Below are 23,621 nucleotides of genomic sequence, written 5' to 3'. Positions count from 1 at the left end.
TGACTGCTCTGCTGGTGATCAAGCAGATGCTGGAGCATGGAATGCGCCTCATTTTGTGTTCTGATTTTAATTTCTGTCCTAGAGAAATGCTTGACTGGTGTCACAGTGGGGCTGTGACATTATCCCAGCACACAGGGTGTGTTGCTTCACACACCCCAGAGCTGCTTGCTCTGGAGGAAGTGGAAGCTGCTTTGCTGTGGCTTGTTTCTGTCTCTTTGAGCAGAGGATAATCAGTGAAGGATTGCAATCTTTTTCTTGCAGTAATCCATGCTGAAGAGGCTCCATTCATACAGATGAGCCAAGGGTTGAAGCAGCACTTTAAACCCAGATAGTCGGTCGGCTGACTGCCCAGCAGGATGCCATCAACCAGCCGAGCGGGCAGCCTGAAGGACCCCGAAATTGCAGAGCTCTTCTTCAAAGAAGATCCAGAAAAGCTCTTCACAGATCTCCGAGAGATTGGCCATGGAAGCTTCGGAGCAGTTTATTTTGTAAGTAGCACCATGACTTGTGAATTTTAGCTGTGTTTCTTTTTAAACTGTGACTGTAGACTTTTTTGAGCATAATGAGGAAAAGAAACTACTGTGCCTTTTTTTGTGTGGTGCTTGGGGCAGAGATGTTATCTTGTGTGTTTGTATGGTCTCAATCCTTTCACAAACTTGCAGTCTGCAAGGTGTTTGCACACAAAAAAACCTGTAAACTTGGTCCTTGCCTGGTGCATCATTATGTTGCAAGCAGGGATTTATGTGCAAATTGAAACATGGACTTCTGCTCCATCAATTCTGACTGGCAGTACAGTTCCCTTGATCTGATCATCTCCTTATCACCTCTTGTTCCTTGAGAGAAATTGAGTTCTCTCCCCTTTTGTGCATACCCCGAGGCTTCCTTAAAGCCATTCTTTATGTTTGACACCTGAGTGTTGGTGCTTTTGTTGTCATTTCTCGTGTCACATCCATTCCTACTGCAGGCAAGAACCCCAGTATCCATCTGCATAAAACTGACTTGACATGAATGTCTGGACAGCAGAATTTTTCTCAGGCTGCTTGTGTAGCTCAACTGGCAGTGGGATCCTCATGGCACCCTCAGTGTAGGTTGCTGTGTGTTAACCAAATACTGTGGGGCCTTCATTAAAAAACACTTCCCTCAGAAAACCTTTTCACGTTTATAATTATAGGAGGTGTGGCCAAACCTGCCAATTTTCCTTCAGAAAGCCATTTGTGTCACTATTTTATGAGATGCCTATTCAGTGTTAATAATTGCAGCAGACCATGTTGGGAACCTTCCAGCACAAATTTAATGCAGCACAGATGAACTAATTAGGAAAAGCTTCTTAATTTTGTTCCTTGCTTGAAACTATGAGCCACCGCTGTCTGGGAACAGATCTGGGGGAGGAAGTGTTTTCTAACTAAACAATACTCACCTGCAGCCCTAAATTCACGTCATTTACTCACTTTGGTTGAAGTGTGGATATCAAGGGAGGGCACTGACAAATCTGTCTTCCTGCTATGTGGAAATATAATTAAAGAAATATTATGGAAGTTTTTTTGGGAGCACTGTATCCTTCACATGCTTCCATGCTGCAGAGGCATGCATGTACCACACAGATACGGAAACCCATAATGCAGCTGCAGGTAGCCTGTGAGCTGGAGGCAAACAGCATTCCCAAACACCAGGAGGAAGCTGCCATGGGGTATTGTAGCCTGCCTGAACTTTTTCCTTGTGGTAAGGGCTGATGGCCCATTACCACCTTCATCTCCAAAGCAATTGCAACTCAGAGGCCATTAATGTCTAGCCTTCTTTCTCTTTTTCCCCCCCTCACCATTTTAAATCGCCAGTTCATTATAGATCAGTATTTGCTCACTATAGAGTGCAATTACTTGCTGGCATTTGGATTGTGCATCTTTGTTAGAAAGTATCTCTGATTTGGCACTTGCATAAAGATAAGTGTAAGCCTCCCAGCCCATGTGGGGGCTTCATTTTTGTAGAGAGTTTCTGATAAAGACACCCTATTGCTGTTTCTATGTTACGAAGTTTAAACCTGTAAGTTTTGTATGGTGTCTTTTCTATTGCTAACGGTTCTGAGATGTTGAATCTGAAACTGTTCCATGCAATCTGCCCCATCCTTCACACTGAAGTCCAAAAGATCAGACAGGTAACATGGAGAGGGAAATTCAGTGTGAATTAAATAAGCATGAAGAACTGAAACATAGGGGACTCTCTCTCGGGTACTTTATTCCTCTCTAAAGCTAGAAATAAAACTTCTTAAGTTTGTTTAGCAAGATTTTGATTTTGCTCTTGCAAACAATTAAACTTTCTCTAATTAATATAATAATGGATTATAGTTAATAACTGCTTTACATGATATTATTTAAGCCAGTGACATACTTCACTTTTTCTTTGTGCATACATGGCCTGTATCAATGCTGAAGCTACTCTGGTCACCAGATGTTGATCCTTTGTGTGGAGTTCTTGGAGGAAAGCAGAATATATGTGCATACATGTCTGCCATAAAACAATGGGTGATATATTGATCTTACTCCTATCTCTGTTTCTGTTGCATCCTTCAGTGGCAGAAAGTTCCTTTTATTTTTTTTCTTTCCTAATTGATACGAATTTTGCTGGTTCACCTCATGGTTTTAGTTTCTTAGAAACTGCAAGTCTGGCACCTCTGAATCATATTTGGTATTATCCTTTCCATACTCCCTGCTTTGCAGTGTAATAATAGCTTTTGCTTGACACAGGAAACCTACTACACTGGAACACTGCAGATGGAGCAGAAGAATAACCCACTCTCTTTTGTTAGAGCTGGGTTCCTTCTGCTTTACTGTAGTATTTTGCTTCCCTGATTTATTGGCAGTTCTTCACACAGCTGAGTGTTTCAGAGATTGTCTTTAATCAGTAAAGATTTAGGAGTCAAAAAATTTTATTCTACTGGTTTTTGTCTCAAACAACAAAATTAGTCACCTCCCCACCCGACTTTACAGGTACTAGCAGTGAGAGGATCCCCTCAAACAGAAAGAAAAGTAAAAATAGTATTGGTTCAAGCTTATCATAACCAGTTGAAATAAAGACTGACAGGGAATTCTGGGAATCTCTTTAATGAACAGCCGAATTAAAACATGACTGAGAAACCTTTTTATTAAAGGCAGAGCCCTAGTACTTCATTAATCCATGTGCTGGTATGCTGTGCTTGATAATACAAATACATTAAAAATCAGTATTTTCGTCAGACATCAGTGAATGCTGTGGTACACATTATTCTGATTTATATAATTTGGCTTCATGTCCAAGTTGATTATTATTATCAGAGGTCTTTTCTTCCACCACCCTCCTGTGCTGCTGAAATCTCTAACAGAGGAAATCTGGGGTCTTATCTGGAGCCATCCTTCCTGCAAGGTGCTGCCTCCTCTCTTGCTGTGGGGAATGAGCCCTTATTTTAAACAAAGCTTCTAATCTAGTCCTTACCTTGCATTGTTGCTGTCTGAAGTCAGGAAGTTTGCCTTTGAAGTGTGAAAACCTATGTGCATTTATGGTGCAGTGTAAGTAACAATACTGTGAAACTGAGGTGTCTCGTCTGAAGATGGGTCACTTGGATTGCTGCAGTGTCCCTCTGTATCATCTGCCTTCCTTTAAAACAAAAGCTAATTTTTGGGAGCACTGGGGAGAAACCTGCTCCAGCCACTGGTTGCTATCTTCAGTGCATCATGTGGCATCTTTCCATGTGGTTTGAATGGAACTGGGTGGCTGAGCCTTGCTTCTGTTCATGTGGAATGGACCTGGGCAGGGAAAGAAGTTGGTTTAGGGAAAATCCCTTTTACTTGAATCAGAGCTGCTTTTATTAGCTGTGATTTTGAGTTTAAGTCATAATGCTTGACTCCTGCAGAGACTTGGTGGATGCTGAGCATGGAATAATATCACACCTTGTCTTCCAGACAGGAGGGTGATCTTTCACTTTGGAAAGAAATTTCTAATTCTTGCAGCAGTCACATATTGGAAGATACATTAGTTCAATGCTCTGCAAAAATTAACTAAGAATAGAGATTATTTTATGATTGCTTGTGGTTTGCATCTTATAGAAAGCTGGGGCCTTAAGAAACTGATGGATTGTGTTTTCCTGTAACAGGCACGTGATGTGCGCACCAATGAAGTGGTGGCCATCAAGAAAATGTCATATAGTGGGAAGCAGTCCAATGAGGTATGTAGAACATGTTAATGTATATGAAACCTTGATCATTGCAAGTAATTACTATATGGAATTATTTTAGTTATCTTGGGTTCCTGCAGGAGAAATATTTTCTATAACTGTAAAGGTGAATAAGAGTTCTGTGTAAACTAAATAAGTCAGTTCACTGTTCAGTCTATTTCTCTGTAATCTGCTCCTGAAAAAGATGGGTGGAACAACTTCTTTCAGATACAAAGGGCTCTTTTTGGAACCACATGAATGTGTAGACAGGAAGAAAAGAAAATTAAAAATTACACATTTGTATGTTGGTGTCTTATTGCCCTTAACTGTTCCATTTTAAATACATTTTCAAAAAAGCATTTTGCATCCTCCTGGACAAAGGAATTACAGGAATGAATGCAGTAGTGAGAGCTTCAGAGGGAGCCTTGCTTGTACAAAGTAGTGAGGCAGAACGCATCCCTCCTTGGAATGACTGTGCTCATGAGCAGCTGAAACAAAGGCAAAAGAGTGGTGAATGAATGAGTGTGAAAATCTGAACAGTAGCATAATTCCAGAAGAATTACCAGAGCCAGGAATTAAGGCATCTTTGCAGAGGGGTCTGTAGAAGTGGGCCTCTGAGCTTTAGATGTGTTTTCATGGCCACCCCAGATGTGTCTCCTTTCCCTAGGATGCTTAGCAGAGAGAGTTGATTTTATACTTGAAACATTTAAGTGCTAATGCAGATTCTTGAAAAGCCCAAGATGAAACTAGCAGTTGATTTGATATTATTTCTGGTAAATAACATCTATCAAATCACGGCATGATTTTTCAACAGAATTATTTATCATAAGCATGTTGTCCAAAGCATTTATGGTTTCCCTCCCTCTATTCTCTATATTCCAATCTTAGCAGCAGTCTTGCTCTGATGGGTTTGACTAACAGCTCATTGCTTTCTGTGCCTGCCTTTTGTGTATTGATCATCTGCACTCCAAGGAGCTGAACTATTCCTTCCTCTGTGTGTGTGTGTATATCTGTGTAGGAGGTGGAGGTGGCAGTATCTCTCCAGCAGTCCTGAATTCTAGCTTCAGAGTTAAATTTGCTATGCCTGTTTCTGTTTTGTCGCTGCGGTGACTTGTTTAACTGTGTACTGATGAACGAATAATTTGTACTTGCTACTTGTCCTACTGTTTTAATTACTGTGAGCTATAAATACTCTATTCACATGAATGAAACAAACTGTGCATGCTTCAGAAATAGCTTTTGTTTGTCTTCAGTGCGTATGTTTCTTTATTTTGAAGAAAGTAACAAGGCCAGGATTAAAACACTTTCTATTTTATGTCCATATTTATTTGTTTTGTTCAGAAGTTCACTGGAGTTATGATCTAGCCTATGTAAAGAAAATTGATTAAGGGCATTCTGGTCTCATTTATATTTACTTCGGTTTCATAATAAGATTTTATCATTGGTGGGAACAATTATTCTCTCAAATAAGGTCATATTTTATACTAAAAATAGGTTTAAAACCTTTGAAAAATGTAATGTTGTGCTCTTAATGTGATCTTGGAGCTTTTTTTTATGTAGGAAATAATGAATACTTCTTGACTAATGCATCACTTTTGTCTTCCCTATGTAGAAGTTTACCATGGTGCTTTCTTGGTTTGCTTTTAATTATTTAGTCCCTTAAGGCTTTTGAGGCTGAGGGTAAAAGGCAACTAAGTCACTCCAATGTGAGTGAGAGAGTTTGTTATAGCTGCACTGTGTCATTCTATAGCATTTCTGGTGTTGAGAAATGCTTAATGTAGTCAAATCAGCTGCCTCAGTTGTGGACTTCTGTGTTCCCTTGTTTCGTGTGTTTCTCTAACCCTGAAATTTTTATTGAGGTTTTGCACATATTTTCCAAAGCCTTAGGGTAGATGGGCGCTCTGTCCCTCTGTGAATACTACCCACATACCAACACGTGAGGAAGAGTGTGCCAGGACCTAGAAAACAGCTTTTGAGCCTTTAGGTGTTGGTGAGGTTCCTCTCCCTCTGGTTAACTTCAGAATTGATACTCTTACTCAAAAACATTTGCAATGTCAACAATCTTACATAGATGGCTGAATTCTTACATGGTTTCAGCTATTGCATTTGGTTTTGAAGTACTTTCTGGTAGTTGTAGTTTTGCTCTGTTGTGCTCTAAGACTTTTGCCTTTTTTGCCTGAGGAGATGTGGATGTGCAACACATGGGGGGACTTGAATGACTGCAAGGGAAGCAGTGTCATTGTCTAGGCACTCACTGGAACTTGACATTTTGGCCTCTTGTGTGCTTTAAAGTTGCACTAGCAGAGCTCCCCTTATTATAAACCTGGCTTTGTTTTATCTGTTTATGTTTTTTCTCCAGGAGAACCATTCCTTTATCTAGTAGGTAACTCATTTTAAATTGGCCCTTGTAAAGATTAAACTAGTAATAGAGAAACATTATCAAGAATGTAGTCAGATTGTTGGCAGCTGATAAAGGGAGCCTTCCAGTGTAATATAGTGACTAGTAGGGATAGGTCTTCATAGTAACAAGAGTTGAGAGAGGCAGCTGATCCTGCTGAAGGACACTTATCACCCACATCTCTTTCAGGATGGGGTGTATGTTTGATTTGGCAACAGAATTGGTATCCCTTAATAGGGGATCACTTCTTTTTTGAGGACTTGCTCAGATACTAAGTGTTTACCAGTATATCCTCTGCACACATATAAAGCATTACATTGATGAGACATCCTTGCATGCAGCCTAATTGATCAGCAACTTATGTTGTAGGTCTCCTGAGGAGTTAAGCAGTGAATATCATAGTGTTGATACAAACTTCATTTTATTTGAACCTTGAGATGGTTTTGCCCCTTCAAATAATTAAATGACACAATAACAACAACAACAACAACAAACATGTAACAGTTCTATAAAGTCTTTCTATTCCTTTTATTCCCTACAGAAATGGCAGGATATTATTAAGGAAGTCAAGTTCCTCCAAAGAATAAAGCACCCTAACAGTATAGAGTACAAAGGCTGCTATCTGCGGGAGCATACAGCATGGGTAAGCATCTGCTGCTCTGCACTCCTCTGGCCTTGATTAAAGGTGTTTTGAAATCCCTCCAGCTGGATTTTGGGAGACACCTGAGCACTGGTGTTGCACAGACTGAGATGAGCATAGCCAAGGGCCTTATAGGTGCTCAGCAAACTGAATGTACTTTCTGGAACCAAGATTTAAGGAATTTTTCCCTTCTGCTTAGATTAAGTGTTGATTTTTCAATGTGTTTACCTTGATAAACTCAGTGTTTGAAATAATGTACACCCTTTGCTAATAAAGCTTTGTAGTGCAATGTACTAAAGAAATCATATTATTGAACTAATAGTTTAAATTTTAAGTACTGTTTTGTGAATTAGCTTCAATTTGTCTGTAGGGCGAAGTTTCAGTTTCTCTTTTTGAAATCTGACTGGGACAGAATCTTAAGTAAATCCCTAAATAGCCCGTTAATACTCTGATAAGCTTGTTAAGTGCAGTTTAACATTCCTGTTAAGTATGTGCATATAAAATATGATATGTAATACAATACCTAACTGGTTATGAATGTGCCTTGGCCTTCCTTACAAGTGGTGTTGCTTGGTATCTTGCACAGGGGTTGTGTCTAATTCCAGTCAGAGATGTACTTGTGGGAGGGGTCAGTGTGACAGTGCTGGGATGGAGTTTATGATACAAGCAATACTTGCTTTGTTATGTCAGCCTGCGCAGTGTGCTCCAGGAATTAGTTCTAGATTTCTATATGCAAGTCTAGAAAATATGTATTACTATTATTGATTTTTCTAACTACTCTGATTTCTTCCTGTAACAGCTTGTTATGGAATATTGTTTAGGATCAGCATCAGACTTACTAGAAGGTAAGTAAGTCACACATGTTTATTTGATGGAAAGTCAGAAGTAGAGTACTGAGCTAGGAGGTTGCAGCATCACAGAATTTTCCATGAATTTATAGTTTTGTTTGGGGCCAGAGTGTGTATAAATAGTTTGTCAAATTCTTGCATAGTTGTAGTGCTTTTTTTTCTGTAGAATATTGCCTTTCCCAGGTGCTTAGTTTCTCCTTGGTTCACATTATTTTAAAGTTGTCAGTCAGCTATTTGTTTGCTTCTGAGTTTTAGATTCTCCTGCCATGACAGTTCAAGATTTACTTCTGAAAACCCTTGCTGTTGATCCTAATGCTTCCTAACAACTGTAGGCCTGTTGACTAGAATAGAACTACAGCAGTGTTAGGATTGTGCTTTATGAGGTTTTTCATTAAATGGTTGTTTTTCTATCAGGCTTCTTATAGTGAACTTTCTTTGAAGAGATATGTATGGCCAGTAAGTTGTTAATTTCCTTGCCAGAAGCATTTCAGGACCACAAGCTTAGCTGACAGAATCTCATCTCTGTTGCTACAATTTATTTGTGTGTGAATTGCTGTAAATTTCTGGGGTTTGGGGTTTCACTTCATGAATGGAAAGCTGGATATTGAATTTCAAGTAGTTACTTGGGAGAATGGTCACATAACTGACAGGAATGTAGTTTATGGTTGGAGATTGGTCTCTTTGGTAGTAAATAGCTGCTGGTTTACAGTTAGAAGATTACATCTGATTATAGAATGTACTCTGAACTATTTTTACATTTGCTTCTCATACTGAACCTAGTGAAAATGAACCCCTAGTATTTCTGTTTACGTTGTTAACAGGACTGGCTTGCTTGCTGCAAACTGTATTGTTTTCTGTAATATTGAATTTCACATAAATTCTTTCCTTAAGTTCATAAAAAGCCATTGCAAGAAGTGGAAATAGCAGCAATTACCCATGGTGCTCTCCAGGGATTAGCATACTTGCATTCTCACAATATGATCCATAGGTAAGTGGTTACACTTTTGCTGTCTCATACTCACTTACACATAATTTGTTTTGTTGATTGTATCCCCTCTGTCCCAAAATCAACATTGTAAGCAGAGATCCTCTTTTCACAGTATCCATATGCTCCCAAACAAGTGATTTATAGTAGTCTAAACACTAGCAAGCTTTGTATGTGCACATGCACTGTCTCTTAAGAGCTGCTGTTCATAATATCTGCAGAATTCCTTCGAATCTACTAAGATTTTCCAGTGTAGAGTGAATAGCAAGTGCACCCAAAGAGTTTGTTGGAGCTGCAAGGCCAAGAACGCTGGGGCAGGGAGAGCACTAATTCTTGAAAAACTAGTTTTACACAAAAACACATGTTGAGAAGCACACAGTAAGTTTGGGATGCAAATGTTCTGTGTGTTCAAAGAAGCTTCTGCATTTTAGTAGGATGAAGAGTTGGAATAGTCACATTATTTAGTTCTTTTAAAAACGTTTGATAAAGGACAGACTTGATTCAGAATGTTCTGCTCAGCTGTATGTGAAGTTGTGCCATTTAAAGTTTATTTTTAAGGCAAATGCTAAGACTAACATGTAAGACAAAAGAATCCAGAATTATGGGACACTTCAAGCAATTAAACCCTAATGGTTAAAGACTTCGTGTTTGGAGGAAATATGAATATTTTGCAGCTTGAACATGTGAATATTGGTGTGTTTCATAGTCTGTCCAAGAGACTTTTGTTCTTTGGAGAGGAGTAATACTGATAACTGTGTTCTATCACCAGAGATATCAAGGCAGGGAACATCCTGCTGACAGAGCCAGGACAGGTGAAACTTGCTGACTTTGGGTCTGCTTCCATAGCATCTCCTGCCAACTCATTTGTGGGGACGCCATATTGGTAAGCCAAGAGTTTTACTTATTTCTGGCTTTGTGAATTGAAGGGATCATGTATTGGCTATTTAATATACTTGAGTTTATTGGAGCTAGTTTTGTAATCTTCCAGTTGTGGTGGTGATAAAATGTACTTTGTTAGAAAAGAAGTTTAAATAGTAAGTAGGCTCTGAGTTCCAGGAAATTGTGTATCTCTGTGTTCATAATTCACAAAAAGTAATAAAAATATTTTGCTGTTCTACTTAGACTGACCTGAAGTGGTAGAGGTGGCAGTGAATCATCTGTAATATATTTTAATCACTCCCCCCAGTGGTTTAAACAATTCATGTATTCTCACCTCATCTGGTTGTTGAAATAACTGAAGTGTTTTTTCTTTCATAGGAAAGGCCAGGTTCACTGAACCAACCCCTTTGCAGATCCCTTGTATGCTTTTGATCTCTTACACCTGATCTGTGGTGTTTACTCAACTGAAAGTTAAAATTATTTCACCAGAGTTGGTCAGCCAGCTAAAGTATTGGAAATGTGGGAGGGTGAGAACATGGTGCTACTCGTAAATGGAGAGCTGGGCAAAGTACAGGAGAACATCACACAGCCTCTGCAGGCCTGCACTAGTGTGGGTGCCTGGTCTTTGTTCCCAGTATTCCATGGTCATGCCTGATAGCTTGGGAATTACTTGTTTATGGTAGCTGAAAGCAGGGGAATACCTGTTTCGTACTGATCAAGATAATGTGTTCTGTTGCCTATTTTGAACACCAATTTCTTTTCTTAGGATGGCCCCAGAAGTGATTTTAGCCATGGATGAAGGGCAGTATGATGGCAAAGTAGATGTTTGGTCTCTTGGAATTACCTGTATTGAGTTAGGTAAGTTATTCCTGTGATGAAATGAAAATGTAGTTATTTAATACCTAGAACTTAATCAGCTAAATCAGTGCAGAAGATTGTGCTCCCTTTCTTATCCTGGTTTCTCTGGGCCCTGAGTTTTAGAGAAAAGAGCAAAATGTGCTTTCTAGAATTCAAGACCAAATCTCCAGTTTGATGTTTATGGAACTGGTGTTTTCATTACCTGAAGAAAAAGAGTTACGTAGGCAAAATGAGTAGCCAAGTGATACCACTAAGAGTGTTCATATTCTGTGGGAGAGGCAGTTAACTTCTGAACTGAAAAACAGTCAGTTGCTGAAGAGTTTTAGAAGTGAACCATTAAAGGTACCAGTATGGAGATATAGTTAGTGCTCTAAGTTGTTATTGTTACTGTGAAAATTTGACATACATTAACAAATTTTGCAGTGATGAAGTTCTGGAGAAGTGGACAACTCTGAAACTGTATTCAATGTGTGTTGTCACTTCTGAATAGATGTTTTTTCCTTAAACGAAAAGAAAGAAAATAATCCAATTTTGAAACCTAACCTGAAACTCAAAGCCTAAAGGAATGATGGCATTGCCATTAGAACAGACCCTTTAAAGCAGGATGTGAGTTGAAAGGGACATTGTTAGTATGGCATTCTGTTTAAATTAAACACCTTGTGTTTTCTTGGAATGAAAACACCCTTGCTGAAGCACACCATGCACACCACTGCTCCCATGCACCTGAGGCTGTCCTTCCATCCTTGTCAGATCTGATTGCTCGTGCTCCAACCCAACCTCCAAAGAGGAGCAGCCCAGCCAGGCAGTGAGAGCTCTCAGGAACACACTAATCCATGTGAACTGCTCAGTTTAGCTAAAAATGCTGTCTGGCATTCCAAACTGTCAACTTCATTTTCTTCCAGGACGCGAAGTAGATTCTTTCTTCAGAGCACAGGTTTTTTTTTGTTGTTGTTGTACTTTTTTTTTTTTTTTTTTTTTTTTTTTTTTTTTTTTTTTTGGTTGCCAATATAAAGCAAGCTGCAGGGGTGTGACTGTCATGACAGAATCCTGCTCTGAGTGGAGTAAGGAGACTTGGCTGGCTGCAGGGCTCCAGGAATGCAGTGAGCTCATGGCCACCACACCCCCAGGAGTCCTGCACGCTGCGTTCTTGCAGGATGAAGCGTGTTGGGCTTCGTCTATGGCTGCTGGCGTAGTGGGAGGTGAGACTAGGTCAGGACAGCAGAGCAGTGTAGGCTGGGTCTGTGTTCCTGGCTCATTTGTGTTGCTTTGAGTAAGCATGGGAGGACAGCAGGGAAATGAGATGTCTGGTAGTCTTCTCCAATTATCACTTAGTCTTCAAAATGGTCTTATTGAGAGCTCAGTTTCAGGGTTTCCAGAAGATTTCTATTTTACTCAGGTGAGCTAAGAGAAAAGAAGGTAGAGAGAACAATCAGTTAAAATAGTTTAATGAATAATCTCTCTGATCCTTGACAGCAGAAACTAGTTATCTGACAGATTAGAGGAGGTAAAGTGCTGAATTTGAGGAAGGACTTAAGTCCTCAATTTACCCATTCTGAGGAATTTGTAGGGCTTAGTCCATCCTGCCATAGCCATGAGTGAACCATGATCTCTGATCCATAGTTCAATGCTACTATTCAACTCAGAACTGAGGACCACACTAATAAAAGTAGCATTATTTTTTTCCTCGTTTACTTTTCTTTGAGGAAGGAAAGTTTTGTGTTGCATTTTTAGTAGTGGAGGAGCATCCTCGTGGCCTGACCAGCTTCTCTGGAATGTCTATGGTGAGGCTGAGCTTTATAAAGTTTGCCCCATAAACATTCTGATGAAGCTTCAATTTTGTTGTTACAGTGAGATCATCTCCTTCCTCATTAAGCTTTCATGCTGTGTCAGTCTATAAGAGTAACACAAGCTTGAAAGAGAGGAGAGCCAAAGAGAAGGCAACTCTCAAAATAGTATAAAGAGTTGGCCTGTTGCTGACTTCCTGCTCATGTGCTTAGTCAGTTAAGTGTGATTTGATGGTTCTTGTAACCAGCTTTTTCTTCATCATTGCTGTCCTACTAGAAATAAATATTTCTTAGCTTTTTAGCAACTGTAGATTAAAAAAAAAACAAAAGGGGGGTGTATGAAACCGAGAATGCTTAGTGGCTAAACACCCAGTATAGAGCTTACTGTTAACTTACTCTTATTTTAGTACATTACAATGAGTCAGAGAACTCAACTATGATAAACCACGTAATTTAAAAGCTTGAGAGGACAAGGCATTTGATCTTCAAAGGGCTTTCATCTTCTGCAATGGCACAGGACATATGCCAACATATCTGTCTGATTGCAGGGTAGGGTTGGTTTGGGGTTCCATGTTCAGGCAACAGGGATTTTGCTGATGTGGTTTTCTTTTTAAAGGGATGTAAACTGTAGGGAAAAAAAAAAAGGCAACAACATGAGACTATCTCCTATATAAAAACTTCTTTTCTCTCGTGTGCAGCGGAAAGGAAGCCTCCTTTGTTTAACATGAACGCAATGAGTGCCTTATATCACATAGCGCAGAATGAATCCCCTACACTACAGTCTAATGAATGGTGAGTATTGCTGAGGGAGGAATGTTGTAGGGGATTGCTGTAAATGGAGTGCTTTGTCATGCTGAGTTATTGAAATGGCTGGAGTCCTGTTGGGAGGACGTGAGCTGGAAGGTTCTCATTAGATTCACTATACATTTCGTACACAAAATTGACCAATTACTAAATATACATTTGAGAGTCTTCAGTGTAGGAGCAGGACAGGCTGCTGGAAGAACTTAAGATCCTGTAAAAAATTCCATTCATGGGTCAGTAAACTTCTGAAGCTCCCAAGCTAGCCAGAAACGTGGGTTTTAGTGTTTTTTTCTTAATCACAAACCACACTGTTAGTTCCTAAATCCTGTTTTGTTGAAGTATCTCTTTGCAAGAAGAAGACACAGCTTGTGTGTGGCAAGTGTATGTTGCATAAACTTCAGAAGAATAAAGCACAGTAGTAACATTTTGCACCTCCCAGCCTCAACAGCTGTCTTTTGAAAACAGCAAATGCAGTAAACTAATTTCAAAAGTTTAAAAACTTCCTAATTATGGTTTACTGAACCATAATTCTTTGCCTAGGAGCTACAAGCATCCAGATGTGAGTATCTTGACTCCTTAATTAATTACACTGCACCATTAACTTAGGTGGTGGGTTTTTTTCCTCTCCTTGACACAGGTCTGATTATTTTCGAAACTTCGTAGATTCTTGCCTCCAGAAAATTCCTCAAGACAGGCCTACATCAGAGGAGCTTCTGAAGGTTGGCTTGCTTGTCCTTTCTGTTTTCCCTGTTGTATTAAAAGGGGCTGTGCCCTGTGATGATGATCTGTCTCACCTACTGTACAAGGTTATGGTTAATGATGCTCAAACATTTTTGAGCTGGGAGTCCTGTGGGGTGTACTGGGCTGGCAGCCCTGGCTTTACTGCCTGTCTGCAGTGTCTCAGAGTGACTTTCCAAGCCAGCCTTGCAGTTCTCATCATAAAAGGTCACTCCACCAAGTGACACTGGATGACTATCAACTTGTCCAGAGTTTTAGTTTGTAAACTCAATCATTCCAGTGATTATAATTAATCCTGACAGAGCTGCCATGCATTAGCTAACGAATACCCTTTGTTACTTCCCTCTGTGTTCTGTGCTATAAAACACTCCAGTGTGCTTTACACAGTACCTGAAATCCACTGCTGGGGAAAAGGGGGCAAAAGAAAGCAGTTTTTCCTCCCTGTGTTTTCCCTTGGTATGAAGAAGCCTCAGCAGTCTGCAGGCTTGCTCTTGCTTTTTCTAAGTCTTCATTTGTGCTCCTGAATTCTGCAGGTACTTGGCTTTGCTCACTGTAGTCTGGAGACAAAGCCAGTGGGGTAGATTGTTGCAAAAGGCTGACATGTGAACAGAATTCACAGAGAAGTTGGATTTTGGAGCAGCTTTTTGTGTGACTTTGATGGATTTCCTTTGTGGCATCAGGTGGCATTCAGAATTTTGCTAACTTATCATTCTCTTTACAGTGCTCCTGACATTTTGGGTTTCTTTTTATCCTGGCCCTGTTTCTGCTAAACAGTGTTTTTCCTATTTTTTTTGCACTGCAGGGAAATGGATGCTATTTATGAAGGTTTTATCAGCGCCTTTTTGCATGTTTTTACCTAAAAATGGCTATGAGGACTTGTGCCTCTTTGAAAACTGTCTATTCATAAAGTAAATGCAATTATCCAGGAAAGGTTTTGGTGTGGGTGTGTAGTCCTGCCATTTCAGAATTCTACAGATTGGTTTTATTTTGAACAATGTGCTGCAATTAAAGAGAACATTGGTGGAAATGAAACGTTTGGGAACGTATTCCTTCCATAACTATAGTCTGAAACAGCTGCATGCCACTTTACAGGGACAGGTAGGGAATGTGCCATGTTGGAAACAGCATTGCAGTTCTCCAAAGGAACAAAATGACAGTAGTGGTTGTGTTAATAATGACTCATGCTTGCACAGCACATTGCATCTGGAGACTGCAAAAGCTGCTTCTGACATACATAGACAGTTCTTGTTTTACGTATTGGCAGAATGTAGCCACCTTTGCAGATAAATGTGGTGAATATCTCCAAGAGAAGAGCAGAACATAGGGAACTGTTCCAGGACCAGGCTCTAAGGTTCACAGCCTATTTTATGACTCAGAATTGTATGATGAATATTTGATTCCCAAGCTTTTCTAAACAAGGAAAAGGGTTTTGTGCTGAGAGTTAGCTGATGAGTTAATTAACATTTGGTTAAAGATACTGGCCAGCCCAGCACCTTTAGCTTTTATTTCACATTTGTTGCTCTTCCCTCACTAAACCAGAAGTAGATAATGTCTCTGAAGTCTGGGTTTATAGTGAGCAAGTTTTCATAGCATATAAAATGCCATTTCTGGGGTTTTACACCTTTATTTTTTGGTACAATCATTCTGAAATCTATCTGAGTTACAAAGTCTGAAGATAATGCCAGTGATAGCTGCCAAGGTGTTCTCCACCTGTGCAGGGAAGAGGGCTGATAAACCCAACCAGAGCTCATCTTCGTGTCCTCAAAGCATGGGCATTGCAGGCATGAGAGGTCACTCACCTATTTGTGTGTTCTGCAGCACATGTTTGTTCTTCGAGAGCGACCCGAAACAGTGTTAATAGATCTGATTCAGAGAACAAAGGATGCAGTGAGAGAACTGGACAACCTGCAGTATCGTAAAATGAAGAAGCTCCTCTTCCAGGAGGCCCACAATGGCCCTACAGTGGAAACACAGGAAGAGGAGGAGGTGAGAGAAATGCTGGATTTCATCACTGAACCAGAGAAAATGAGACTGTCTTTTAAATAACCACAATTCAGATATTGCTGAAATGAAGGGAGGCTGTTTACACACCTGGCTGTAAACACGGTCTCCCTCTTTGTGCTTGGAATAAAGCTACCTCAAGGCACAAACAAGGACAAACAGGGTAGATGCCTAGTGCTGGCAAGCTGTGCCATGTGTTCATGCTTGAACAGTCAGCTTCCAGTCCTGTAAATCCTTGCTTTCTTTGCCTGTTTATGAGGCTTCATGAGGGACTCTTTAGCAACTGCAGTTAACCCTCTGTTTTTTGTACTGAGAATGTTGTTCTAAATCTAAGGCATAGAGATTCATACTTGATTTATTAAAAAAAAAAAAAAAGACAAGAAAAACAGGTCATCAGGGAACTTGATTTCTCTTTTTTGGGTTGAATGCTGCGGTCATCATGCAGAGATGGAGACTCTGAATTCTAGCTCTTGCGTACAGAAAGGAACCTGCAAAGGTGCAGGGTCCCAGCTGAGCACTCAGGTGATGCTGGTGTCACAGCAGTTTCTGGTGACACGCTGTGGCTGATACATGATAGAGTTCAGCTTGCTAACAGGCTCACTGTTGAAAAGAATCTGACATCAGCCAGTTAATCTTGACAAGGCTGACTCTTTCTCTCCCCAACATCCCACAAGAAAAACGTTTCATGGTGATGCCTGCAGGGTGGAAGGTGCCATGACGTGGCAGGTGGATGCCTTTAGAGAGAAATGGAATGAGTGTTCCATTTGGTAATGTCCACAGGTACCACTGGGATGGATTTGAATTTTATTTCTGATTTCTTTCTTCTAGGAACAAGATCATGGTGTGGGCAGGACGGGAACAGTGAACAGTGTGGGAAGTAATCAGTCCATTCCTAGTATGTCTATCAGTGCCAGTAGCCAAAGCAGTAGTGTTAACAGTCTTCCAGATGCCTCGGATGATAAGAGTGAGCTGGATATGATGGAGGGGGACCACACCGTGATGTCAAATAGCTCTGTCATTCATTTAAAGCCGGTAAGCACTTGATTCTTACTGGAGAACTTCGAAGGTGTAAAGTGGGAGAGAATTTGGTTGGCATAAAGTCAGCTGTTCCTATTCCCCAGTCATTATCTGCAGTTGATACTATTGTGCCCCAAATATATATATATGAGTGTGCACTGGAGACTTTGGAAAGTGGCTGTGAAGATAATTTATTTTTATTAATTCACTAGAAATTATTTCACTGATGGAATTCTTTAGAAAGCAGTTTGCTTTATCAGGAGCAGTTGGAAATGGAGGTTGTAAATAGGTGTTTGGTGGACACCCTTAACATGCATAGCACTGCCTTGTGGGACAACAGGATATGTGAGTTCCCCTTTTTACCTCCTTGTTAAGAGAATTCTTAAAGTCAGGACCTACAGCAGAAGCTGAAATCAGTTCTGCAACACTCAGCTTTCCCAGCGCTTGATTCGAATACTTTGTTAATGAATAAAGCGTAGGGGATAAAAAATGCAGCAGAAAGCACTTCCCTGCTTTCCTTCTGCCAGATGAAGGGTGGGCTGGGGAGTGCCCTCTGAGCTGGGCTGCTCTTGACATGGAGGGGTTATCACTCCTTTGCTCAAAGCACTACGGTTTCCATGGCTAATGATAGGTGTGGCTAGAATGTCTTGTTCTTTGCCCAGATATGCAACAACGACACAGGTATTTCCTCAGGGAGTTAATTAGTGTATTGTATCTAACTAGTAATCGCTCTGTGATGAATGACAAAATAAGAATGTGGAATACACCATGACAAATTTTAAAATTTGCTTTGAGGTATTTCTGCAGTGGGTGTAATGAAAATCTTCCTCAGTCTTTCAGAGCTACAAAGATGTTGTTTTTGTCTTTCAGACTTGATAAAATCTGCTTTATAGCTTTTACTTTTTGTTGAAGTAAATTGTTTAACTCAGCTTTCAGTTTTCCAATTTTTTTCTCATTTTCATCTTAAATTAGTAATAAAATTCACAATGAAATTTCTGAAAGCAAAGGTCTTAGATCAGAACTCCTTTTGCAGTATATACACCTTCATTGGCAGGAGGATCTTTCAGGGCTGATAAATGTAAAACACTTTTTTCTTCCTTTTAAATAAAAAGACCGAAATTCAAAATCTTGAGTAACACAGTTTCTCTTTATTCTCTGACATTAATATTTGCTGACAAGGAGGAAGAGAACTACAGAGAGGAGTCGGATCCTCGGACAAGGGCATCAGAACCCCAGTCTCCTCCCCAAGTATCTCGCCACAAGTCTCATTATCGTAACCGGGAGCACTTTGCTACCATACGCACAGCGTCGCTGGTACGTGGAGGGTTGGTCTGGAGAGAGCTCTGCAGGAGGGGATGCTTTGAAAGCACAGCTCTGTGCAACTTCTCAGAGTTTTCAGAATATCACCAGAATATGAGCTATCTTCATTGACTGAGATACTGTCACTGAAATAATTTAGCGTCGGTTAATAAAAGCTTCAGTGAGGCACCTGGGCAAATGTAATTTGTGTATATTAAATAGTCCCAAATGCAAAGTAGAATATAGGAAGCCATTTATAATAACAAGCTGGTTTTTATTTTCATATGCATGTTATGAATATGTGTGTGTGTGCGTATGTATCCACCCTCATTGTATTAGGCTAAAAGGCCATTATTTAGTACCAGCTTTATAACAATTGTACTGTTTTTCTGCTGGAGCCCATGTGAGTTTATCTCCTGTAGCAGAATTGAGTTCTTAATCTGCTCTGCTGCCATTAAGATGTGTGCTTTTCTTCACAACAAAATCATATTTCTTAACTGAACTGTTCTCTTTTGTGGTTTGAAGACTGCTGAAAAGCAGATTAAGCAGCATTAACTTCCTCTGGCCCGATGTGGTTATCTTCCTAGGTGACAAGGCAAATGCAGGAACATGAGCAAGACTCTGAGCTCCGAGAGCAGATGTCTGGCTATAAACGTATGAGAAGGCAGCACCAGAAGCAACTGATGGCATTAGAGAATAAACTGAAGGCAGAGATGGACGAGCACCGCCTCAGGTTGGACAAAGATCTCGAAACACAGCGTAACAATTTTGCTGCAGAAATGGAAAAGCTAATTAAAAAGCACCAAGCAGCCATGGAAAAAGAGGTAGGAGGTTATGGTCTATCAGACCAACCCATGTTTGTTAATTACACTGAATTGTCCACTTCCCCTCACTGATGCAGAGATGACAGTGTGGACTCTTGAGATGTCTTGCTTTCAGGAGCCAAGAAAATTGCTAATTAGAAAAAGGTTAATCCATCACCTCCTTACACTAAGGGGTTATGCAACTCAAGGAAAGGTATGTCCTTTATGGCAGTGGGTTACACTGAATGTTAGAATCCTGACCCCAGAAAAAATATTTTGAGGGTTTTCCTCTCTCTTGCCATGTCTGTGCTGTCAATAATTGCCTGCCATTGAGTGTTGTGGAGGCAGATTAGCCTGCGGAGAAATGTGCCAGCTACACTTAAATGTTCACTGTCTAGTTGTGTATGGATATGGGGGGGGCTATGCTTTTAAATAATTGATAATGAAGTGGTGCTGCGTACAGCAGTTATTATCCATTTTTGTTCATCTCTGATCTCTCAGTGGAAGGCTGAGGATATAGTTTATCATAAGACTTTTATAGTTTATCGTTTGACTTTTTTAGGCAGGATTAGCTGAACAATAGGGCTGAGGGAATGTGACACTGGAGGAGGACTCTGCTGGGTGCCTTGATGGGATGGGGAATGAGAAGAGAGTGAGGACAAGCTTCTCTGACTTGGGCTTGTCCAGAGGCATGGTGAATATTGTGGTGTCTATCATGAGTTCTGGGTCTTGAGGCTGAAACTGGACACGAGCTGTAATCCATTGGGACTCAGACTGACTTGCTGCTTTATTTGCTGTAGGCTAAAGTGATGGCCAATGAAGAAAAGAAGTTTCAACAGCATATTCAGGCCCAACAGAAAAAAGAATTGAACAGTTTCCTGGAGTCTCAGAAGAGAGAATACAAACTCCGTAAAGAGCAGCTGAAAGAGGTATCTCATCTCCAATGAGAAATGTGTGATATGATGTGAGAGTGGTGAATATGTGAGAATAAGTGACACTGTGGAGCACAGATCTTCCACAGGATTGCAGTGAGTTCTGCATTTCATGAGCAGAATCCTGTGTGTACTACATTTGTTTCATATCTTTGACCTTTGAGTAAGAGAATTTAGTTTGTTAGTTATTGTACTGTATGTTTATCTTGTGAAAGTACCTCTCCATTGTTTAATACTGCTTTTTAGTCAGAAACATGCAAATCCTTAGGAATGAACAAAGATAGTTTATGAAAGGTCATCAATATTTTTCTAATACATTGTTGTTGCAGGTAGTGGCCCTTCCCTGCAGCAGTTAGTGAAGTTTCTTATCACTTAATGATATTCCTATACAGGAGCAAGAAAACAGAGCAGTAAAGGTGATCTGCTTTTGTAAAGAAAATGCCTGTAAATCACTAATAATTTTAACAGAGAAAGCTGTATAATTATTTAATAATCATTGCATTTTAGTGAAAATCGAGATCTCTGTGAAATGCAAAGAAGCTGTAGAATCAAACTTCATTATTCTTTTTGTGAGTGAATCTATAAGCACTATAAATAATTTTTTTAAAAGAACCATTTAATGCTCCACCATCAACTTGTGTGACACAACTTTGGAACTTGCTCCAAAGGGAAATATTCCCAAACATAGACGTTTCCCAGGAGAAAAAAAAAAAGGCTAAAGAGCAGCAGAGCCAAGAAAGATCTAGCAAAAACTACGGTAGCATGGGCTCTTTATAATAGCATAGAATCTTTTTCTAAGTGGGCAGTAGATCACAGAGCACCAAGAAACACTGATGAAATACAGAGCTCTGTCTCATACTTCAGTGAAAATGTATCACAACAAGTCTTAATTACTGCATGGGCATCTCTAATATGCAATTCAAACAAGCAGAGTCTTTTGCCAAAAATACTTTAATATGTGTAGTACAAATGTGGAAACTCCAAGATTTATCTGTGAAATTCTTTATGTTGTTTTTGTGAGTTACAGTATCTCAGTGAGCAGCTCTGCCTTGAAGAGTTACTGTAAAATGGGTTTGTGCTTTGGTCAAGCAAGACACAAAAACATTTCTGATGTGCTTCATGTGGCTGGAGTTCTGTTTGAACAACAGGATGTCAGTGCTTTCCTTCTGCCCGTCCTTTGGGAGCCTGTAAAAATGTTTACCAGGCACTATGGCAGTACCTCCAAGTGTTCTCAGTGGCAACCCCTCATTTTAACATTTGCAGCTAATATGTAGGTCTGGAAACTGGACATAAACCAGTATTTTGGACAGTGCAAAAAAAAAAAACAAAAACAAAAAAACCAAACTGTAGTTGAATCTGCTCCACTGTGATTTATCTCCTGGTATTTCCTTAGTGTTCCTTATGCGATGTGATGCATTTTAAAGAGGCTGAGATGGCACCAACCTTGAGTAGAAAGGGTAGAACATAGTTCAGTAGTTTATTAGTCAGGTCTGTCCAGTTCATGGGCAAGGAACTTAACGTAACCATTCCACAATTAATTGCCTTGTCATTATCAGGAGCTGAATGAAAACCAGAGCACTCCAAAGAAGGAGAAGCAGGAGTGGCTCTCCAAGCAGAAGGAGAACATCCAGCATTTCCAGGCGGAAGAAGAGGCCAACTTACTGAGGCGTCAGAGGCAGTACTTGGAGCTGGAGTGTCGCCGCTTCAAGAGACGGATGCTCCTGGGCCGCCATAACCTGGAGCAGGACCTGGTTCGGGAGGTAAGGGAACAGGCAGAGATGAGACCTGGATGCACCTGTGTGAAGTGCATCTCACAGGAGCACCCGCAGTCCAGCTCAAAATAACCAGAAGTGTTCGTTACCATATCCAAAGTGTTTTGGTAGAACAGCGTTTGGATGCTTTGCAGTGCCATCTGTTTATCCCTGTGGCATCCAATGTACAGGTTAATGCCCTTTTGCAGGAGAATTATTAGGTCCAAAAAGTCATCAGACAGAACAGTTAACAGAAAATGCTTGCTGTGAATCCTGTTGAGCACCTAGAACAGGAAGAAGCAAAGTGAAATGAGGAAGGAAAAATTACTGGTGGCATTGCTTTCTGCTGCTGATAAGACCAAGAAACTCCGTGGTCTGTCCTCAGATGCCTTGGAAGTAGAAATGGCCTTGCGAACAAAGTGAAATGTCACTTTGTCAACGGAAATCCAAGTAAGTACAAAGAACCTAATAATTCCCTCTGTCCTTCTGCTAGGAACTAAACAAAAGGCAGACACAGAAGGACCTGGAGCACGCCATGCTGCTGCGTCAGCACGAGTCCATGCAGGAGCTGGAGTTCCGCCATCTCAGCACCATCCAGAAGATGCGCTGCGAGCTGATCCGGCTCCAGCACCAGACCGAGCTCACCAACCAGCTGGAGTACAACAAGCGCCGGGAGCGGGAGCTGCGGCGCAAGCATGTCATGGAGGTCCGGCAGCAGCCCAAGAGCCTGAAGGTACTAAGGCCTGTAGGAACTCCCTGAGGGGTGCGGGAGCTCCGCAGGTACGGAGGGGTTACGGGAGCTCCGCAGGTACGGAGGGGTTGCGGGAGCTCCGCAGGTGCGGAGGGGTTACGGGAGCTCCGCAGGTACTGAGGGGTGCGGGAGCTCCGCAGGTACGGAGGGGTTACGGGAGCTCCGCAGGTACGGAGGGGTTACGGGAGCTCCGCAGGTACTGAGGGGTGCGGGAGCTCCGCAGGTACGGAGGGGTGCGGGAGCTCCGCAGGTACGGAGGGGTTACGGGAGCTCCGCAGGTACGGAGGGGTTACGGGAGCTCCGCAGGTACGGAGGGGTTACAGGAGCTCCACAGGTACGGAGGGGTTACAGGAGCTCCACAGGTACGGAGGGGTTACGGGAGCTCCGCAGGTACTGAGGGGTGCGGGAGCTCCGCAGGTACGGAGGGGTTACGGGAGCTCCGCAGGTACGGAGGGGTTACGGGAGCTCCGCAGGTACGGAGGGGTTACGGGAGCTCCGCAGGTACTGAGGGGTGCGGGAGCTCCGCAGGTACGGAGGGGTTACGGGAGCTCCGCAGGTACGGAGGGGTTACAGGAGCTCCACAGGTACGGAGGGGTTACGGGAGCTCCGCAGGTACGGAGGGGTTACGGGAGCTCCGCAGGTACGGAGGGGTTACGGGAACTCCGGTGTGATCTGGTGGTAGTGGAAAAGTGGTCCATGGAAAGTAATCCATTACAGCCTCTGCAGTGCAAGCAAAGCCAAGATGGTTTGATGCTCATTAACCTGAAGAGCACCATAGCTGTGGTGATCAGGACTACAGGGTATTGCAGGCAGGTCACAGCAGCACTAGTTCCTCCTTTTCTTTGAAGAGCTCTTCTCAGCAATGTCCCTTCCTTTCTGGGGTAGTTTAAAATGCATTTAATGTTCACAGTATGCTTTTTTTTTTCCTCTCCTACCCCATTTTCTGATCTTTC

The 23,621-nt window shown here is 41.3% G+C and overlaps 1 protein-coding gene across 4 annotated transcripts in view; it reads left to right on the top strand.

Annotated features, from left to right (window-relative positions):
- Positions 1–356: 356 nt before the first annotated feature.
- The window catches only part of TAOK1 (TAO kinase 1), a 31,900-nt gene continuing 8,635 nt past the window's right edge, over positions 357–23,621 (top strand). Inside the window, exons 1-16 of one of the 4 annotated variants that reach the window (XM_062506797.1) lie at positions 357–488; positions 4,121–4,192; positions 7,120–7,221; positions 8,018–8,063; positions 8,958–9,054; positions 9,821–9,934; positions 10,697–10,788; positions 13,271–13,364; positions 14,014–14,095; positions 15,933–16,100; positions 16,944–17,147; positions 18,315–18,446; positions 19,019–19,255; positions 20,035–20,163; positions 21,723–21,926; positions 22,411–22,650. In XM_062506797.1, the coding sequence (XP_062362781.1) occupies positions 357–488; positions 4,121–4,192; positions 7,120–7,221; positions 8,018–8,063; positions 8,958–9,054; positions 9,821–9,934; positions 10,697–10,788; positions 13,271–13,364; positions 14,014–14,095; positions 15,933–16,100; positions 16,944–17,147; positions 18,315–18,446; positions 19,019–19,255; positions 20,035–20,163; positions 21,723–21,926; positions 22,411–22,650 (2,145 nt within the window). Of the gene's footprint in view, positions 489–4,120; positions 4,193–7,119; positions 7,222–8,017; positions 8,064–8,957; positions 9,055–9,820; positions 9,935–10,696; positions 10,789–13,270; positions 13,365–14,013; positions 14,096–15,932; positions 16,101–16,943; positions 17,155–18,252; positions 18,447–19,018; positions 19,256–20,034; positions 20,164–21,722; positions 21,927–22,410; positions 22,651–23,621 lie in introns of all 4 variants that reach the window. The other 3 variants (XM_062506796.1, XM_062506794.1, XM_062506798.1) reach the window with 3 other exon arrangements.

Source organism: Cinclus cinclus, chromosome 22 (genome assembly GCF_963662255.1).
Source record: "Cinclus cinclus chromosome 22, bCinCin1.1, whole genome shotgun sequence".
In the NCBI taxonomy this organism is placed as follows: Eukaryota; Metazoa; Chordata; class Aves; order Passeriformes; family Cinclidae; genus Cinclus; species Cinclus cinclus.
This window is presented reverse-complemented; position numbering and strand designations above follow the sequence as displayed.